General features: G+C 43.5%; 1 protein-coding gene across 2 annotated transcripts in view; it reads left to right on the plus strand.

Annotated features, from left to right (window-relative positions):
* LOC141047808 (cytochrome P450 2K1-like) overlaps positions 1-15,081 on the plus strand; it is a 53,893-nt gene extending 38,812 nt beyond the window's left edge. For both annotated transcript variants that reach the window (XM_073543126.1, XM_073543127.1), the window contains 4 exons: positions 10,686-10,827; positions 12,064-12,251; positions 12,418-12,559; positions 14,399-15,081. In XM_073543126.1, coding sequence (XP_073399227.1) covers positions 10,686-10,827; positions 12,064-12,251; positions 12,418-12,559; positions 14,399-14,586 — 660 coding nt within the window. In that variant the 3' untranslated portion in view covers positions 14,587-15,081. The remainder of the gene's footprint in view (positions 1-10,685; positions 10,828-12,063; positions 12,252-12,417; positions 12,560-14,398) is intronic.
* Positions 15,082-20,315: the final 5,234 nt, after the last annotated feature.

Genomic DNA, 20,315 nt, shown 5'->3' on the forward strand with positions numbered 1-20,315 from the left:
TTGGGAACATCTGAGGAATTTAATATCTATTTTGACACGGTTGGTTCTAGGCGACATGTGACCTTGTGGCTGAATGGAAAAGTAAGCCGGTAAATGTTGCACTACTACTCCCAGGGGGGGACACTGACAGCTTGTGTCCCCTGTGCAAGAAATGTGTCTGGGCCCCCCTCCTTTTATGGCGACAAAGAAGCTATATATATATTTTATATATATATATATATATATATATATATATATATATATATATTCAAACAATGTAAAAAACATATAGCCAGCTCACCATAAAGGAGTTCCTCTTAATGCAATAGTCGGTGTTCACCTTATATTCTGCACGGATCCAGGCAGGGAGTATGCCCCAACAAATAGAAATATAAGAGAATTGGGATCCAGCAAAAAGATGAAAGTTCACCAGAATTATAAAATCTTCTTCTTTATTATCCATTAAATCATATAAAAAATATATGAGGAACTCCAAACAATTGGTAACATTCCAGCAAGGGATTATATGTTTCAGCACTATGTGCCTTCTTGACGGTCCACCGTATATATCAGATCCAGGTTGTGATATAATGGAATTGATATCCATAGTGAACACTAAGTTGGGAAAATGGATACAGCAGATATCTATACCGTCATCTTTTGTTAGATGTACAGCTGGTACAGAAAGTAGTCATACCCCTTTAAATCTTTCACTCTTTGTTTCGTTGCAGCCATTTGGTACATTCAAAAAAATTCATTTTTTCTCATTAATGTACACTCTGTACCCCATCTTGACTGAAAAAAACAGAAATGTAGAAATTTTTGCAAATTTATCAAAAAGGAAAAACTGAAATATCACATGGTCATAAATATTCAGACCATTTGCTCAGTATTGAGTAGAAGCACCTTTTGAGCTAGTACAGCCATGAGTCTTCTTGGGAATTATGCAACAAGCTTTTCACACCTGGATTTGGGGATCCTCTGCCATTCTTCCTTGCAGATCCCCTCCAGTTCCGTCAGGTTGAATGGTGAACGTTGGTGGGCAGCCATTTTCAGGTCTCTTCAGAGATGCTCAATTGGGTTTAGGTCAGGGCTCTGGCTGGGCCAGTCAAGAATGGTCACAGACTTGTTCTGAAGCCACTCTTTTGTTATTTTAGCTGTGTGCATAGGGTGACTGTCTTGTTGAAAGGTGAGTCTTTGGCCAAGTCTGAGGTCCAGAGCACTCTGGAAGAGTTTTTCAACCAGGATATCTCTCTACCTGGCCGAATTCATGTTTCCTTCAATTGCAACCAGTCATCCTGTCCCTGCAGCTGAAAAACACACCCCCAATAGCATGATGCTGCCACCACCACCACCATATTTCACTGTTGGGATTGTATTGGGCAGGTGATGAGCAGTGCCTGGTTTTCTCCACAGATACCGCTTAGAATTATCACCAAAAAGTTCTGTTTTCGTCTCATTACACCAGAGAATCTTATTTCTCATAGTCTGGGAGTCCTTCATGTGTTTTTTTTTAGCAAACTTTATATGGGCTTTCAAATGTCTGGCAATGAGGAGAGGCTTCCATCGGGCCACTCTGCCATAAAGGCCCGACTGGAGGAGGGCTGCTGTGATAGTTGACTTTGTGGAACTTTCTCCCATCTCCCTACGGCATCTTTGGAGCTCAGTCACAGTGATCTTGGGGTTCTTCTTTACCTTTCTCACCAAGGCTCTTCTCCCACGATTGCTCAGTTTGGCTGGATGGCCAGGTCTATGTAGAATTCTGGTGGTCCAAAACTTCTTCCAGTTAAGGATTATGGAGGCCTCTGTGCTCTTAGGAACCTTGAGTACTGCAGGAATTCTTTTGTAACCTTGGTGCAGTGCCTCCACCCGAATCTTGCTGCAAGCTGTAGTGGGATGCAGGACGATCTTCCTCTTCTGCCAGTTGTCAACTCTGGAAACCCCTGTCCATGCTCCGTTCACACTCACAAGAGCTGGTGTTGAAATAATTAGCAGGTTTATTTACAGAAGAATAAATACTGGTAAATTCAGAGGGCATAACAAGGCACAGTAAAGCATATACGTATCATCATCACACTATCTATGAAAGAGGTTCAAAATGTACTTTGTAGTAGGTTTGAATGTTAATGACAAACAAAGTTGCACTCTGTAGTGCTACAGCATATAAACTTAAAATATATGAAACTTGAATTTCTTTACTGCTGTAGATAATAAGAGACGTTTAGCACATAATTTGGCCAATTCATGCATGCCCAGCAACCAACAACAAAGCAATCCAATTGTGGAGCTTATTTTTATTCCAAGATCTGTTGATTAAAATATACTCTTGTTTGTTTGATAACCCTTTAATTAACACAACTTTCATGACAAAGGCCCTAAAGTAACACTACGGTTAAACAAGTAATAAATTCTTTTGTGATTTTCAATAGTTTTTCTTACGTAAAAGAAGTGTACTTAAGAAACCTGAGGTACTTGAGAAAAGGGCAGGGAAATAGGTCGCCCTCCCAGGGCCATGGGGTACTCCGTACTGGGCCGGTGTCAGCGGGATGTGTCACAGCAATGGGGACCCGGTCCGTGGCCCTGGGCGCCCAAGTAATGGGGGGGAATGTAATGGTTTGAATGACTAGTTCGTGACGCCACCTGTGGTGTTCGGCAAGTGAGATGTTAGGCCGACGCTGCATGCAGATCCTCTGGGACTGGTGGTGTGTTGCAGCCAAGATGGTGAAGCTCCTGACAGGTGGAGCTGTAGTCCCAGGGCAGTGTAGATGTAGAGTGTAGCTGAGAGGCACAGGCAGTGTAGAAACTGGTACCCAGATGTAGCGGTACCAGGTGTGTTGGCGCAGGAATGAATGGAGGACACCAGGGCTTGCAGTTCTAAAGCTTTATTCACAGTCTGTAGTACACACAGGTGCCTGCCTCCGTGCCGTGTCCTCCGGGACAGGGACTCAGTCAACCTCCAGGCAATATGGAATGCTCCCTTCCAATGCTCCGCCAACATGTGCCTTTCTGAACGTCTCCTCTATAGCGCCTTTAAGTGTGAAGTACTCCCAGTACTGAGTTACACTGGAGTGCCTCCTGACAGATGTTCCCAAGAACTCTACTTGTATGGCAGACAGCTGTAGCCTGCTTCGGGGACTCCCTACTCCTGAGTCCCGGCTCACTATCCAAGTTGCTGTTGTGCCCCCAAGTCTTAGATGGGAGTAGTGCATTTACAGCCCACTACTCCACCGGTGCCTGTTGCAGAACCATTAGTGTTCTGAATGAGTCACCGTAGGAGGCAGACACAAAAATAGAAGCTACGTCCAGAAAACCAGAGAAGTTGGCAACTATCAGATTGCAGACCCCTGAACCTATCAACACAACTAGCAGTAGCCGTGGGGGGTTCCTACTGTGCCCTAGACCCCTCGATCACAGCTGGAGAGCTAAATAGCCTAAAGACAGAAAAGGAAATCTAAACTGCCCCAGAGCAGACCCCAAAGTAAAAGGCAGCCCCCAACATATAATGACGGTGAAGCAAGATGAAAAAACACTCACACAGACAAAAAGATAGGCTGAGCAAACGATGGGGCCCAAACTAACTACACAGGACAGGAAAGGAAGGTTGCTGTCTGCAATCTGCCAAAACCCTATCAAAGACATAAGCCAACAGGCTGATATGGAAAAAGACCCTGAAGCAGCTAGGCTTCAAAAGCTATATCAGCACTCAGGTACTTTCTGAAGACAGAGCTAAAGGAATTCAGCTCACCCCAGCAGGGAATGGCAGAAATCCAGAAAAACAAAGCAAAACAAAGTCAAAGCACAAATGCAAAAGGCAGAGCAGAAAAGCTTTAGAAGAGCAGGAATTCAGACTGGTCTCCAAGGATCCCACAGAGAAATCACCCGCAGGGCAGAAGGGCATCGGCAGCCTTATATCCAGTCATTCACTCCACTCAGCCAGTCATCATCATTAGGCTCAGGTGCATGATAATCAGGCTCACTACCTTTCTTTACCAGAAGAGGGAGTTCATCGGGCCTCAGTAGTGAAGGGGAAAATGAACTCACAACACATTAGTGTCCATACAAACTCGGGGATCGGGCCCCGGCCTTGCGCTTAGAACTTCTAGGCAGGGTTCTTCCTCTAACCCACGTCCTCTCTGTTCCCTTTTACTCCTTCGTTCCGTACTATTCTTTCCTTCTTATGGAAGATCAGGTTTCAGTTCAATGTCTTTCTCCTTCTTTCCTTTTGCGTGCCAGCAGACCCAGGTCACTTAGGTCTGCTGCAGCACTCCTTCCTCCATCCCTCTTCCAGGGATCCTCACTCCTCTCTGAGTGGCTTCCTCTCCCAGACTCACTTACTGACTGACCTCAAATCCTAAACCTTCCCGCTCTTTTATGTACTCTAACTCCACCCGCCTCCCAGCACATTTAGTGTTCCAAGCAGGGAGCCACCAAAGGTGCTCTGCTACTCTCTAAGCAAGGAGCCGCAATGTGGCTTTGCTGAACTACTCTGTTGTATGGGGTGCGCATGTTGGAGCGTGGTCAGGAGCCTCCAACTTACCTGGATGGTGGGGCACCACACCTCAGGAGGAGGTGCAGTACCTCTGTGGCGAGTGAGCCTCAGGGGCGCCACATACCCCCCGTTAAACACAGCACATCCGCGGGCTGCAAGGCAAACAAAGTTGACAACACAGGAACATACAACATTTTTGTAATGCTGAATAAACATTTCTTATACTAAACTTCCCAATGTGGGAGTCACCCATTCTTGAACGTTGCAAGCAATTCTTAATTAACTATCTAAAATCCTAAGTCAAAAGTGCAATTTTCAATACAATACATAATTCAAAGTGCTATTGTCTGTTACTCACTATCACTTCAGTATTCTTCATCAACACATTTCTTTCCATCTTTAGTGCACATTTTCTACATTCTTTTAACTCTGAGTGACAACCGTGGTGCCTGGTTCATCACCTACATTTTCAATTCTTTATTCTTTATTCAAATCTCTCATCTCTCTATCAAAACATTCCTAATTCTATATAAAAGCAGTTTCCTAGTTACCAATGCTCTTATAAGACACATCATTATCAAATACTTCACATTAAAACTTTCAACAATTCTTGTAAACGCTGGACACCGCTCCCAGCCGGGATCTCTTGCAGTGTCCTTTGATTGGAGTCATACTCCAGATGAGGTAGACCTTATCTTCGCAAAGTGTCTATGTAAAACCAAGAGAGGGCACCTAAAGAGGTGCAACTATTTACAATTGCAGTTCTGGACCATTCAGCGTTAGGGATGGGCGAATCTACTCGTTAGGACTCGTTACTCTGCGAGTAGTAGGGGACTCGCAGGAGTCGGTACTCTGCGAGTTTCCAAGCGATTACTCGCACAGTAACAAGTCCAATGCAAATGAATGGCAATCCTAGTTTTTGCAGAGTTTCTTAGCGATTTTGTGTCAGCAGCTGGACACAAAATCGCTAAGAAACTAGGATTGCTTGTATTAAACTGTGAAAAAACTAGCTAGGAGTTCTCTCTCTCTGTTTTGCAGCGATTCCTGTGCTGGGGAGGAGGAGAATGGGGATGCGAGTTTTGCAGCGATTCCTGTGCTGGAGGGGAGAGAGAGAGAGAACTCCTAGCTAGTTTTGTGTGTCCTAGCTGGACACAAAATCGCTAAGAAACTAGGATTGCTTGTATTAAACTGTGAAAAAACTAGCTAGGAGTTCGTTCTCTCTCTCTCTCTCTCTCTCTCTCTCTCTCTCTCCTCGCATCCCCATTCTCCTCCTCCCCAGCACAGGAATCGCTGCAAAACAGAGAGAGAGAACTCCTAGCTAGTTTTTTAACAGTTTAATACAAGCAATCCTAGTTTCTTAGCGATTTTGTGTCCAGCTGCTGACACAAAATCGCTAAGAAACTCTGCAAAAACAAAAAATCTGCATCCCCATTCTCCTCCTCCCCAGCACAGGAATCGCTGCAAAACTCACATCCCCATTCATTAACATTGGACTCGCTAGACTTGCAACGAATAGCGAGTTTCCAAGTCGGACTCGTTACAGCCTAGCGATTCCGAATATTTCAGGATTCGCCCATCCCTATTCAGCGTTCATGATCTCTGTAGTTCAAATGGAAAAGGCTGCCAACAAAACAGGGCAACACTGGAAAAACCAAAACTAAAACACAATAGAAAACAAAGCACAACTGTGCAAATACCCTCCTGGGTAATGAGAGTTATTTTCAAGAAGCATCTTGACTAGTGGTTATCCCCTTCTGGGGTTTCTGGACTGGAACTGCTTCCAGGGGTGAAACTTTGGGTGTCTTCATCTTGTTGCTGGTTGCTTACAAAATGCAGGTATTCCCTCTCTTCAGGGATAAGATTGACAGCTGCTTGTGTGGATACTGTGGTAGCTGATGGGTCTGCTACTTGGGGTTCTGCAGGGGTTGCAGCCGGTATCTCTGCCGTCAGCAATTCGGCCAGAGCTGTAGCGGGTACCGATAGATGTTGTTCTGCGATTGCAGGGGGTACCACAGCGAGTGATACTACGGCCGGTTGTTGCGGGTATGAGGCAATTTGGTGGCCACCACATGATGTCGGCGCGATCACTAGACCGTTTCTGTCTGTGGGTGCGGCTCCTAATACCAGGATCATGGTAGGGGCGGTCATCATACCTGCTACCTCCCGGTGATGTTCTGGCTCCTGCGGAGGCACTGGATGGCGAATGATGGCTACCGCAACCCCCGAGGTTGTCTGTCGTACGGCCGGTAGCTGTATCCGTCCCGGCTCAGGACCAGGGCTGGCCGGTAGGAGCCTACGCGGCCGTGCCGGCTTTGGGCTGGGACTCCGCTCCTGTCCCACAATCTCCGGGACTCACATGTATCTTCTCCTGGCAGGCCGCATCCAGTGACAGCACCGGCCTGGAGGCAGCGGCGGGTGCTGTAAAGGGTGTCGAAGCGGCTGTATGCTCCGCGAGCGCTGCCTGGGGGAGAGTGGCTTCCCCCCGCCATTTTCTTCTGGCCTCCAGGCTCCTTCCATCATGGCGTTCTGGCATTCTTCTTCTTCCTGTCTCGGCCCCTTTTCCGCCACTGGCTTCTGCCCCTCCTTCTTGGGGCGGCGTCTTCTTCCAGCGCCTCCATACCAAGCCAGTATACGAACCCCTCGGGGGGTGGGCCATGTTGCTGTCACATAGTAATTCAGGCAGGGGAGGCCCAAGACTGTTCGCTGTCTTTTCCTAGGACCTCCCATTTCATCACGCCCTTCTTCCCCACGCCAGCGGCCATTTTTAATGTTCATTTTACAGTCTATTAAATTGGGTCTTCTGCACATTCTCAAAAGTTTTAAGTCCAACAAATCTTAGGCACACAGAACCCGATGGCATTGGGTCTAGTCATCCTGTTCGTGACGCCAAGTTGGGTCGCCCTCCCAGGGCCGTGGGGTACTCGGTACTGGGCCGGTGTCAGCGGGATGTGTCACAGCAGCGGGTACCCAGCCCGTGGCCCTGGGCGCCCAAGTAATGGGGGGAATGTAATGCTTTGAATGAATAGTTCGTGACGCCACCTGCGGTGTTCGGCAAAGTGAGATGTTAGGCCGACGCTGCATGCAGATCCTCTGGGACTGGTGGTGTGTTGCAGCCAAGATGGTGAAGCTCCCCACAGGTGGAGCTGTAGTCCCAGGGCAGTGTAGATGTAGGGGGTAGCTGAGAGGCGCAGGGAGTGTAGAAACTGGTACCCAGATGTAGCGGTACCAGGTGTGTTGGCGCAGGAATGAATGGAGGACACCAGGGCTTGCAGTTCCAAAGCTTTACTCACAGTCTGTAGTACACACAGGTGCCTGCCTCCGCGCTGTGTCCTCCGGGTCAGGGACTCAGTCATCCTCTAGGAAAGATGGAATGCTCCCTTCCAATGCTCCACCAACATGTGCCTTTCTGAACGTCTCCTCTATAGCGCCTTTAAGTGTGAAGTACTCCCAGTACTGAGTTACACTGGAGTGCCTCCTGACAGATGTTCCCAAGAACTCTACTTGTATGGCAGACAGCTGTAGCCTGCTTCGGGGACTCCCTACTCCTGAGTCCCGGCTCACTATCCAAGTTGCTGTTGTGCCCCCAAGTCTTAGATGGGAGTAGTGCATTTACAGCCCACTACTCCACCGGTGTCTGTTGCAGAACCATTAGTGTCCATACAACCTCGGGGACCGGGCCCCGGCCTTGCGCTTAGAACTTCTAGGCAGGGTTCTTCCTCTAACCCACGTCCTCTCTGTTCCCTTTTACTCCTTCGTTCCGTACTATTCTTTCCTTCTTATGGAAGATCAGGTTTCAGTTCAATGTCTTTCTCCTTCTTTCCTTTCCCGTGCCAGCAGACCCAGGTCACTTAGGTCTGCTGCAGCACTCCTTCCTCCATCCCTCTTCCAGGGATCCTCACTCCTCTCTGAGTGGCTTCCTCTCCCAGACTCACTTACTGACTGACCTCAAATCCTAAACCTTCCCGCTCTTTTATGTACTCTAACTCCACCCGCCTCCCAGCACATTTAGTGTTCCAAGCAGGGAGCCACCAAAGTTGCTCTGCTACTATCTAAGCAAGGAGCCACGATGTGGCTTTGCTGAACTACTCTGTTGTGTGGGGTGCAAGTGTTGGAGCGTGGTCAGGAGCCTCCAACTTACCTGGATGGTGGGGCACCACACCTCAGGAGGAGGTGCAGTTCCTCTGTGGCGACTGAGCCTCAGGGGCGCCACAGAAACACATTTTCAGAGATACCTTGCTGTCGTTACCTGATGCTCTGTTACAAAAAAACTCATGTTGTATTCATATGTAAATTAAACTTACAAGTTCAGAGGTAGGTGTATCAGTGCACTTGCAGTCCTTGACTCCTCTTTGCTTCTCTGCACCAGCTCTACCCCTGCTTCTTGATTGATTAACAGTAGAGACATGCTCTGCTGCCGGATGTCACCTCTGCTCTCCACTCAGGGGTGGCACCAGCAGAAAGAATCAAGGAGGACCCGAGGACTGCAAGTGCAATGCTACGCCCACTGATGCACTTGTGAGCCCAATTTGCATATAAATAAAACATGAATTTTGACAAAACAGGGCACCAGATAAGGACAGAATAGGTAAAGTTGGAAATGTATTTCCCCGCACTCTCCTCCAATGTGGGATTACCAGCTGGTGATACCACTAGGTTTGAATTGTGTAACTGCCGCTGGTTTCTCTCTTCTTTTTTTTTTCCTTTACGTGAGGTGGTTTCTAAGGCACAATACTAGAAACATCCAGAGAACAGTTAATCTGGATATTAAGTTGTGTGTTTAAAAATTATATGTAAATCAGTATCTTTAGTTACTCATTATGTGCTGTTTCCGTCGTCGTATTTGCTGTTTTTATTTTTTTGCTCTAATCTATTATTTCACAGCCATGATCAGTGACTACTTGCAAGGAGAGTCTGAAATTCAGTGCCAACCTTGGCAGGAACATGTCGCTACTTTGTCCTTCCTCTTTCTTTTTCTGGTAGCTCTCCGGCCTTGATTGACCTCAGGGGAACAGCAGAGTCGATGTTGAGGTGAAAGTAGGTCACAGTCCCCTGTTGCTGAATTTCTTTGCTTAAAGGCCTTTTAACAGCTCCCATGTTCTATGTTCTATACTAACAATGGGTCCTTTTGTTCCTTAAAAACACAGATAATGTAACCTAGTCTTTGCCCTTCAAGTTTTGGCGGACCTCATGGACGCTTCCTCTGCAGGTTCCTAGACCTAACTGACTTTTCTCCACTTTATGCTCTGCCACCTGTTTTCCCTGTTTCGAGGGGGACTAAGGGCCCCGTTACACACTTCAATGTCCCAGCGATCCCACCAATGATCCGACGTGGATAGGATCGCTGGGACATAGATAGCTGATTGCTGGTGAGCTGTCACATAGACAGACTCACCAGCGATCAGGACCAGCGAGTAAGCTGGTTTCCAAGGTAAACAGCGGGTATCTAAGAGCCACACAGCTCTTAGATACCCGCTGTTTACCTTGGAAACCAGCTCCCAGCATCGCTGATCGTTGGTCTCTCACTGTCACACGCAGCGATGCGCGCTGGCCAGCGGGAGACCAATGATCAAAAAATGGCCCAGGACGTTCGAGCGCGATCAGCGATACCCGGCGGGGGGCCGGTCGCTGATGTGTGTCACACACAGCGATATCGCTGGCGAGATCACTGTGGCGTCACAAAATCAGCGATCTCGCTGTGTGTGATGGGGCCTTAAGTCACTACAGACTGGTCAGTGACTGCTACTTTTAGCTGCTACCAAAATTGTTATGACTATGACATTTTTGCTAAAGCACAGGATCTGCAAGATGTAATCAGAACAAATGTTCACTGAATATAAAGCAATTCACATAATGGTTACAGCCTCCCAATGAGGCTACAATCTTGGTAGTTGCACCCAGTATTGAGGCACAGACCTTGGTGGTTACATATCTCCTGAGTCCTGACCAATGTTTATGCTGAAGTTTGTTGATGTCTATTCCATACTGATGCACTTAGTTGTCATATATGGCCTGCTTCAATGATATCACAAATTGCCTTAGCACTTCCCATTCAGACAGCTATAGTCATGAGAACATTTCTGTGACAACCTGTTTCAGGTTAAATAATGTTAAGCAAAACAGGAAGGTGCCTACCATATAAGAAACAGAAGAAGGCTATAATTGCCGAGATGCAGCTGATTATAGTAACATGGGGAATATTTGTGTTTTTTACTTTTAGGAGTCAACAAAAGATCATACATTATTTGATGAAGAAAATCTACTTGTTACTGTCCTGGATCTCTTCGCTGCTGGAACTGAAACTACATCTACAACGATCCGCTGGGGACTTTTATTGATGATGAAGTATCCGGAGATTCAAAGTAATTCTTACTTTATTTCTAAAAGTTACATAAAACTGTAGGTGAAAAGCCACAGTCTATAAAGACCACCAGATCATGTCTTCATGAAGGCTATCACTTTACCCAGATTGTCTGTTATTTTTTCACTTTTGCATCATATTCCTTATACTGTATAATGGCCGCCTTTTTGGTGACCGAACCTTGTAGAAGTCAATTTTTAAATGCAATTTTACTATTTGTATAAACAAATCAATTAAGTTCTAGTAATTCTAGTATATGTTTTTTTGCATTTATTGCATGTTTTATATTTTCTAATGTTTTAGCATGATGCTACCACCAACCCTAGACAGGGATATGTGATTTTTGATAGAGTGTGACATTTGGATTTCACTGGAAATACCTTTTTTCATAGCCAATAAAAATCCATGTTTTAGCCTCTCCAAGCATTAGAACTTTGTTATATTAAGGAGTATACCGGGAATTCTTGATGTAATCTCCAGCCGTCCAATAGAGAATGAATGGAGCCGCAGTGCCCATGCTTGATCTTCACTCCTTTTAAAGAGAACCTGTCATGTTCCCAAATGCTATTAACTTGCAGATATAAGGTTAATCTGCAGGTTAATAGGATTCCAAAGTAAATTTTTAAGTGCAATTTTGGGTGGTTCTCTCAAATAGGTTTCACTATTATTTTTTATCCAAATTATCAATTAAGTTAAGGTAATACTAGTATATTTTTTTGCATTTATTATTTTGTATTTTCCAATGTTTTGCACGATGCTGCCACCCACCCTAGACAGAGGGGACTTGTGATTTTTGGTGGAGTATGACATTTAGATTTCAACTAAAATAGCTTTTTTCATATCTAATAAAAATCCATGTTTTAGTCTAATCAAACTTTAGAATTTTCTTATACAAAGGAGTATACTGAAATTCTAGATATAATCTCCAACAGTCCAATAAAGAATGAATAGAGCGGCAATGCCCATGCTTGATCCCGGCTCCATTTAAAGAGAACCTTTTATGTTCACAAATGCTATTAACATGCAGATATAAGGTTAATCTGCAGGTTAATAGATCTCCAAAGCTGACCGGCCGCTGCACTGAAAGCTCGGCTACTGGGAGGAAAAGAATTTTATTCCTCTGAGCAGCCTCTGGCTTTCAGTCATAGAGTCGCATCCTATAATCTGTTAAGTAAATGCATTGGTATTGTTGTGCTAGTGCAATATGTAGCAAAATATATTTTCTTTTGCTTTATAGAGAAGGTACAGGAGGAAATTAAAACACATATTAAACCAGGACAGCTGCCGACAGCTGAAGATCGGAAGAAAATGCCTTATACTGATGCAGTAATACATGAAATACAAAGGTTTGGCAATATTGTGCCATTGAACCTGTCACACTCAACTCCAACTGATGTGTATTTGCGGGGTTACCTTATCCCAAAAGTGAGTTTATACATAAAAAAAAGTCCTTAAACTCAAGTACTGCCTGTGTTTACTTATTAGTATAAAGTACTGCTATGGGGTCTAAAGCCACCCCAATAATCTCATTTTTTTTTTAAATGAAATGTATGTAATAAATAAAAGATATCTGTTTTTTTATTGTTCACAGGGTACAGAGGTTATTCCATCCCTGACATCAGTACTCTATGACAAGACTCAGTGGAAAACTCCCAATGATTTCAATCCCAATCACTTCTTGGATGAAAATGGGAAATTTGTTCGACATGATGCATTTATGCCGTTCTCAGTGGGTAAGTAATGAGGATCATTTAGATGAAAAAAATAAATAATTTTACATGTCACTCAACTGACAAAACACTGTATAACAGAATGAATATATTTTACCAGGAATAATATGTTTTCTAAATCTCATATTTTTCCTTCAAAAAGTTAAAAAATGTTCTATGATCTTTTTAAGATGTTCAGCATATGCATGAACACGTTGTAATTTTCTTTTTGCAATATACCCTAGCATAATAATAATAATAATAGTAATAATTTCATTTATATAGCACCAACATATTCTGCAGCACTTTACAATTATGCGGGGACGTGTACAGACAATAAAAACAATACAAAGTAACACATAGTTCAACAGTTACAGGAGGAGTGAGGGCCTTGCTAGCAAGTTTATAATGAGGAGATAGAGGGGACACAATAGGTAGAACGTTCTTGTTATTTATGATCCAGCCATCATTATAATAAATAAGGCTTTTCATATAAAGCTGAATGATGCAGTCATCAGCCAGTATCTGTTTAAGTGCAGTTACCATGTGCTATTGGGTGTATGGAGGATATGGAGACAGCTGAATAGTAGGGAGCAGATTATGATTAACATTTAGAAGGAGGGAACAGGGGAGAGTTAGGTTGGTGAGTTGAGGTGATAGGCCTGTCTAGAGAAATTTTCTTTTAAAGCATGTTTAAAAATATGGGGGTTAGATATTAGTCGGATTGTTTAGAGTAGTGCATTCAAGAACACTGTTGCAGCATGAGAGAAGTCTTGGAAATGGAGGTGCAAGGTTTGGATTATGGCAAATGTTAGCCTTAGATCAGTTGCAGAATGGAGGGCATGGGTAGGGTGATAGACAGAAATGAGTGATGAGATGAAGAGTGGTGCAGAACTGTGGAGAGTTTTGAGGGGAAGAGAATTAAGTGTTTATTGTACTCTGTATCAAATGGGTAAATAGTGCACAAGGCGGAGGTATTGTTGAAGTGGCTGGACCAAAATATGACCCTGGCTGTCGCATTCAGGATGGATTATAGAGGAGAAAATTTAGTTAGGGGGAGACCAATCAGCACAGAGTTGCAGTTGTCCAGAGGAGAATGAATATGAGCGACAGTAACTGTTTTTGCAGTTTCAATGGTGAGGAAAGGTCGAATTATAGAGATATTTTTAAGATACACGTACCATTAGCGAGTGAGTGAGTGATTGAATACTGTATAGGGGATAAAGGGAAGTTCTGTGTCAAATATGACCCCAAGACAGCGAGTACATTTCTCAAAATCTTCTTTGTGTTTTTATTCACCTGGGGCAAGAATTCAGTTTGCTTCTCTGACCCTTTGATAAAATACCATGACCAAGGCAGAGTGGTTTGACTGAGATCCCCCAAACATATAAAAGAGTAGGAACCAGTGGTTAAAAATGTCATGACTCATGATATGTTGCTTGGTCATGCTCTCAGGTACTTTAGCTCATGAAGATCAGCATTCATTTCTAAATAGCATAGCTATATCTAGGGCAAAGAAAGGGAGCAAAGTCAAACTTTTCATCCCTTTTCAAGAACTTGCTCTTCAATTGGCATCCTCGTGGAGGATGAAGTATTGTCGTAATATTCTTTGTAAGCTGGGGCTTGGTCTAGATATGAAACATCTTGGAGTCATGAGCAAGAAACATTCAGTCAAGAATGCTTTCTAGGGGGTTCTAGTAAACTTATGTGACTTCGTGGAGGTTTTCTTTTTTACAGGCTTGTAGTCATTTAGAGAAAGTTAGAAAGTATGAATTATGTCTAATTTATTTAATTACTACAAGTGTTAGAGTCAAAATCTACTTTCAACATGATATTGTTAGCTCACTTATCCCATTTCTGCAGGAAGAAGAGCTTGCGCTGGGGAAAGTTTGGCCAAGATGGAACTTTTCCTGTTTTTTACTGGACTTCTTCAAGAATTTACTTTCTATCCGCCTCCAGGAGTTTCCAGAGAAGACCTCAGTCTCAAGCCTCGCGTTGGACTAACATTAGTCCCCACATCATACATGACTTGTGCAAAGCCAAACGATTAGTTTGGTGTGAAGCAGAGACAACACAGATACTGGTGTTTATGCCTGATTATATTTTAATATATTTAATGTTGTGCTTTTTTAAAGCTCCCAAACCTTAGTAGAGTAAATCTTGCAATGATCTCCAATTATCTTAATCGACCTTTAAACTAATGAAATCTTGTTTAGTTTTAGTAAACGCTGATAGGATATTTTTAGATTAGGGGTATCTTCTGGCACAAATCTAAATGTTTATGTGCTGTAACCGTGCATAGTTTATATTTTGTAAGTTTGTTTTTTTGCTTTTTCCTGACTTCTTGTGCCTTTTTTTTCTGGGACACAAAATAGAACGTTTAGGACCCCCATACACATTAGATTAAAGTTGGACAAACATATAATCCTTAAAGGGGTCTTTGTTACCGTAAAATGATGTCCGGAGATAAAAAGTATGGTCATCATAATCAAGGTAAATGCTGTAAGCCCTTCTCGTCTGTTGCCATTAAAAAGTTAAACACCAAACATACAGTACATTTATTTTGGGAGAACAGGAGAGATAGTTGTTGGTCGACTGAGTGTCGTCTGACCTTTTTCTAGGTTTATTGGCACTTGTAGATCACTAATCAGGGTCTTTGGGCTGTTCCTCATCCCCTTGACTAATAATAATGCAAATATTCAGGAAAGTGAAGTCCTGCAAATGGTCATTATACCCAATGGCATAAGACATAAGACAGAGGAAAGTTCTCTAAGGTGCCTCCAACTATAGGAACAATATTGTAATTGCTGCTGTTATTATTGCTCAAACATGCAGGGCAATAATGTAGATATATAGAAATGTATCTCCTCATATCAGAATATTATTGTATGTAAAAAATAATAATACTATTAAGGTCTATAGCTAGAGAAAATTCTCTTATACATTATAGTTTAATCCTGGGAAAGACATTACTAAAAAATTAATTATTTAAAGGGAGTTTATCAGCCCAAACTGACATTATAAAGTAAGCACATAGCTTTGTAAGGGATATAACCCCTATAAAAAAAATCAAACATTTAATGTTCTAATAGCTGCTTCTGCTCTGTAGAACCTAAAGCATAAGCAATTGGGGGGCTTAATGAACCATTACACCCACTAGTTTTGCATGCTCCTGTTACTGGTGATCAATAGCGCTGGCTGCATTGTCAGCAGTGAAAGCTCAAGCAAGCCTGTGCTGTAATTCACCAGTGACAGAGGTGGGAGCATATGTAAGGTTAGTTTCACACTAGCGTTTGGCTAGCCTACATCCTTCTTGCTGCCTCCGTTAAACGCCGCCCGCTGCCACACTTCTTCCTTTTGCTCCGCCTACATCTGCATGCGTCCTGCGTACCCTATCTTTAACATTGGATGCGCAGGCCATGCGAATGTATGCTGATGCTGTCGCATCCGCAAGCATCGTTTTGACGCATCAGCCGACTGCAACAAAATGCAGCTTGCTGCGTTCGGCACAGCTCAGCGCAGCATCAAAACGACGCATGCGGATGCGTTAACATACATCCGCATGGCCTTCGTACCCATTATTAAAGATAGGGTACGTAGGACGCATGCAGATGTAGGCAAAGCTAATGGAAGAGGAGCGGCAGTGGGCGGGGCTTAACGGAGGAAGAAAGGAGGAAGTAGGCTGCCATCCGCAGTGCTACAAAACGCTAGTGTGAATCCAGCCTAAAGCAGGTAAACGGATGCAGTAACGCAGAGGCACAGATCAAGGGTTAACAAGAGTGCGGTTTAATTAACAATAATGAACTCCTCGCAGGGAGATAACAGGAAAGGGGAAACAGGTTAAACAGTGTAATTGTGGTTCAATACAACAGTCTTTCTATCAACTTTAACTTATCGTGACTTGCTGTCCTTTATTTGCTTGCAGTCCGATGGATGATGAGATGCCAGCAGAGGCCGACACTGCGTCTTCAGGCTTCCCCGCCCAACACACGGTCTCGCTTCTGGCAGCAGCGGGTAGTCACTGGTTTTGCCCTTTGAGACCCTAGTCCACTGAACTGCAGAGCCGAAGTGTGAAGCTCTGTACAAGTCTCTGCTCGGCGTGTGCTCCCCTGCGCAATTGCCGATAACTGGATTCACGCACCCTGGTGTTTCACTTGGCGCTCGTCCCTCAATACACCCGTGAGCACCTGAATACCCACACCGCGCTGCTTCACTCAGCGCCCGTCTCTCTGTGCACCCACTGGTAGCTGGGAGTCCTCCTTGAACCCTTACCGGATCTCTGCTCTGCGCTTCAACTTGCTACGCAGTGCGCAGCTGGTCCCTACTCTCTATTCCCTCCGGCAACAACTCTCTGACTTTTCCTGTGCTCGACTCTCCTTCTTCCCCTTGCTTACCAATGCCCCTTCTCTCAAGCTCATGGGTCCTGTCCGGCTCCCATTTCCTTCCCCCTGCAACACTGGATGCGGCCTTGGTAGTTCCGGACCCAGTGTCTCATAGGTACCCACAGACTGCTCTCCTTCCTTACGTATATAAAACCAGTGGGTGGAATGGTGAACTTGGCCTCTTGACCAAGCCACTGGTGCACTGACTAGTCTAATCCTCGTATGTGATTGAACGTTACCACTCTATCAAAACACTTGTTACCTTTCTGGGTTGACTATTCCTACAATTCCAGCACACTCAACAGAGCTAACAAACTGGCCTGATAATGCATTCAGCCAGAAGTACTCCTGCGGTAGCCTACAAGGGACTTTCACAGGTTTTGCCTTATAAATATTGATAGAGACAAAAATAATGATGTGCACATAAGGCCTTATTCTTAGCTCCACCTAGACCCTCTGGCTTACCATCTTCACAGTGTCAGCCTTTAGTATCGCCGACTCTCCGGTTAGGGTTAAGATTGCTTCCCAAAAGTGAACATATCCATCCCAGCCTAAGAACTGCACAGACACTAAGCACGAAGTTAGCTACAAAAGTGCCAAATCGCATCAAAATTTTGGTTCAACCAAATACACAAACCAAGGGGTGGCATAAGGAAGGGGAAACTGTTTATCATGTGCAGAAAGTTTCTCTAAGTCTATCACAGGGCACAGGGCACAAATCAGATTATCTAAAGCTGACAATGAAATGATTCTTGCAAGAGATGTCAAAAGCAATAATAAAGGATTTTGGGGATATGTCAAAAGTAAAAGAAAAGTCAAAGATGCTATAGGATTTTTACAGGATGAAAATGATGAATTGGTAAGACAGGATGTTGAGAAGGCCGAACTTTTAAATTCCTATTTTGCATCTGTGTTCTCTCAGAAAGGAATGTAACATCAACTGTTCTTCACTGTCCTATTAAGGGAATAGAAGAATCCAGGATATCTATAAACAGAAAGATAGTGAGGAAACACTTAGCTAACCTAAATGAATTCAAGTCTCCAGGTCCAGATAAATTACACCTGAGAGTACTGAAGGAGACAGCAGAAGAAATTTTTGAACCCCTCTCCATAATCTTTGAAAATTCTTGGAGAACAGGAGAAGTCCCAGAAGACTGGAGAAGAGCAAATGTTGCTCCTATCTTCAAAAAGGGGAAGAAGGTGGACCCAGGCAACTATAGGCCAGTGAGTCTGACTTCTATACCAGGAAAGATCTTTGAACAAATTTTTAAACAACATGCATGTCAGTACCTGGATAAGAATGAAGTGATTAACCCTAGAATGCATAACCATAGAAATTCACACTTTAACATACCTGTGTGCAAATAACATGTAATAACTCAAAAATACTTTTCAAAGTTTATTTGAAAATTGCAAAGTAAGGATGCTTTCCCACTAGTGCTGGAGTCCGCCAGGAAGGGATCCATAATGGATCTGACCTCCTGATGGCCCCAACTATGTCTGGTGGAATCCCGGCATTCCGGCAGCCTTAACTGGAGTTATCAGGAGGTCAGATCCATTATGGATGCCCTCCTGGAGGACCCCAGCACCAGTGGGAACGCAGCCTAAGCTGTGAATATTTCAAAACATTATAATTATGTGCAAAAAACAACAAAAAAGTAAGTACACGGGCTTAAAACGCCCAATATATGGATTCTATATAATTCTTTATAATAACGATTTTTTTGTCTAAACGTTTTTTATATAAAAATTGTAGTAAACATGGTGCAGGAATATTTCTTTTCAAACTTTCCATTTTGAACTTTACTGATGACCTCAACAATTTTCACATGTTATCTGTTCGAAAGAATGTTCCTTGCAGACATTTTGTCCACAAGTAGTACAGATACGCTCAGATTTCCATTCCTTCTTTGTTGGACAAATATAACAATGCTTTCTTTTTTTTTTCTCTTGGCTCTGGATGTTCCTGAAAATGTATACCACATCGGATCATAGCTTCCGTAGTTTGCCTTGGCAAGCATTTTATGTTGCTTCGCTCCATCATGGTAGGCATTAAAAGCTGATAGCAAAGTTCTGTCAAGAATAGACGTCTCTTGTCCTTCCTGTTGGCATGGAATTCTGGATGAGTTTCACTATAAACAATATAGGTATTGAGGGCTGACACATCAAGCATATTAGAAAAAATGACTACAGGCCAACGTTTTGTCTGCCTCTTGGACGAATACTCTCTAATCATTTCGTCCATCTTGTCCACACCTCCTTTAGTTTTATTATAATGTAGGAAGATTTCTGGTTTCTGTTTCCTGTCATTGGTGTCAATACTTCCATCATGATGCATGGTACTCAGTAATATCAATGATTTCTCTTTCTTCGCTTCATAAGACACCATTGTTGCTTGATTGCAGAAACCAAAGACACTCTCATAAAGTGTTCGCTGTGGATTGTGCTTCATGATTGGAGGAATTTCTCGGTGGTCTGGCTTCATAGTACCAACAAGTGTAAGTTGTTTCTGAAGCAAAAATTTGCCCAGTTCAAGACTGGTAAAGTAGTTGTCTATTGTTATATTTTTTCCAGAATTGAAAATTGGTACAACAAGTGTTTTTACTCTGTCAGAACATAAGTCTTTCTGGACTGGAGTATGAACTTCTTTACCACAGTAAATCAGACCATTCATCCCATAGTAGCTTGTGAGGGAGCCTCCTTCTCAAGATCACATGACCATGTAGTCAGGCAGAATCCACACACTTCACAGCAACAGCAGAGTCATAAAGACTGAGTCATAAAGACAAAGTCTTCCCCAGCAACAGTAAAGACAAAAAGACTGCGGATCACATGTAAACCTAATACAGGCCTAAAAGGCCCCAGGTATGTGAATATGGCTTATTCCCAAAAAAGAGTTGTTATACCAAAATGTCTGTAACATAAAAATATATGAACAACTGGAAATTACTAACAACTATATATCTGATGAATACCTAGAGTTTCAGAATTCTAACTAAAGTAATCTTGCAGAAAACAGAAAACAATTAACCTAGCAGGCCTGCGAGGCCCCAGGTATGCGTTATAGGGTTAAACAGAGTCAGCATGGGTTTGTAACTAATAAGTCATGTCAGACTAACTTAATTTCCTTCTATGGCGGAATCACTGATTGGGTGGATCAGGGAAATGCTGTAGATATAGTATGTCTTGACTTCAGCAAAGCATTTGACAAAGTATCTCACACAATCCTTATTGAAAAAATGACTAGGTATGGAATGGACAAGGCAACTGTTAAGTGGATTCATAACTGGCTTAGCGATCGGACCCAAAGAGTGGTCGTAAATGGCTGCACATCCAGTTGGAAGAATGTCTCAAGTGGGGTACCACAGGGCTCTGTCATGGGCCCTGTATTGTTCAAC

Source organism: Dendrobates tinctorius, unplaced genomic scaffold (assembly GCF_039654945.1).
Source record: "Dendrobates tinctorius isolate UK_male_01 unplaced genomic scaffold, ASM3965494v1 ptg000129l, whole genome shotgun sequence".
Classification (NCBI taxonomy): Eukaryota; Metazoa; Chordata; class Amphibia; order Anura; family Dendrobatidae; genus Dendrobates; species Dendrobates tinctorius.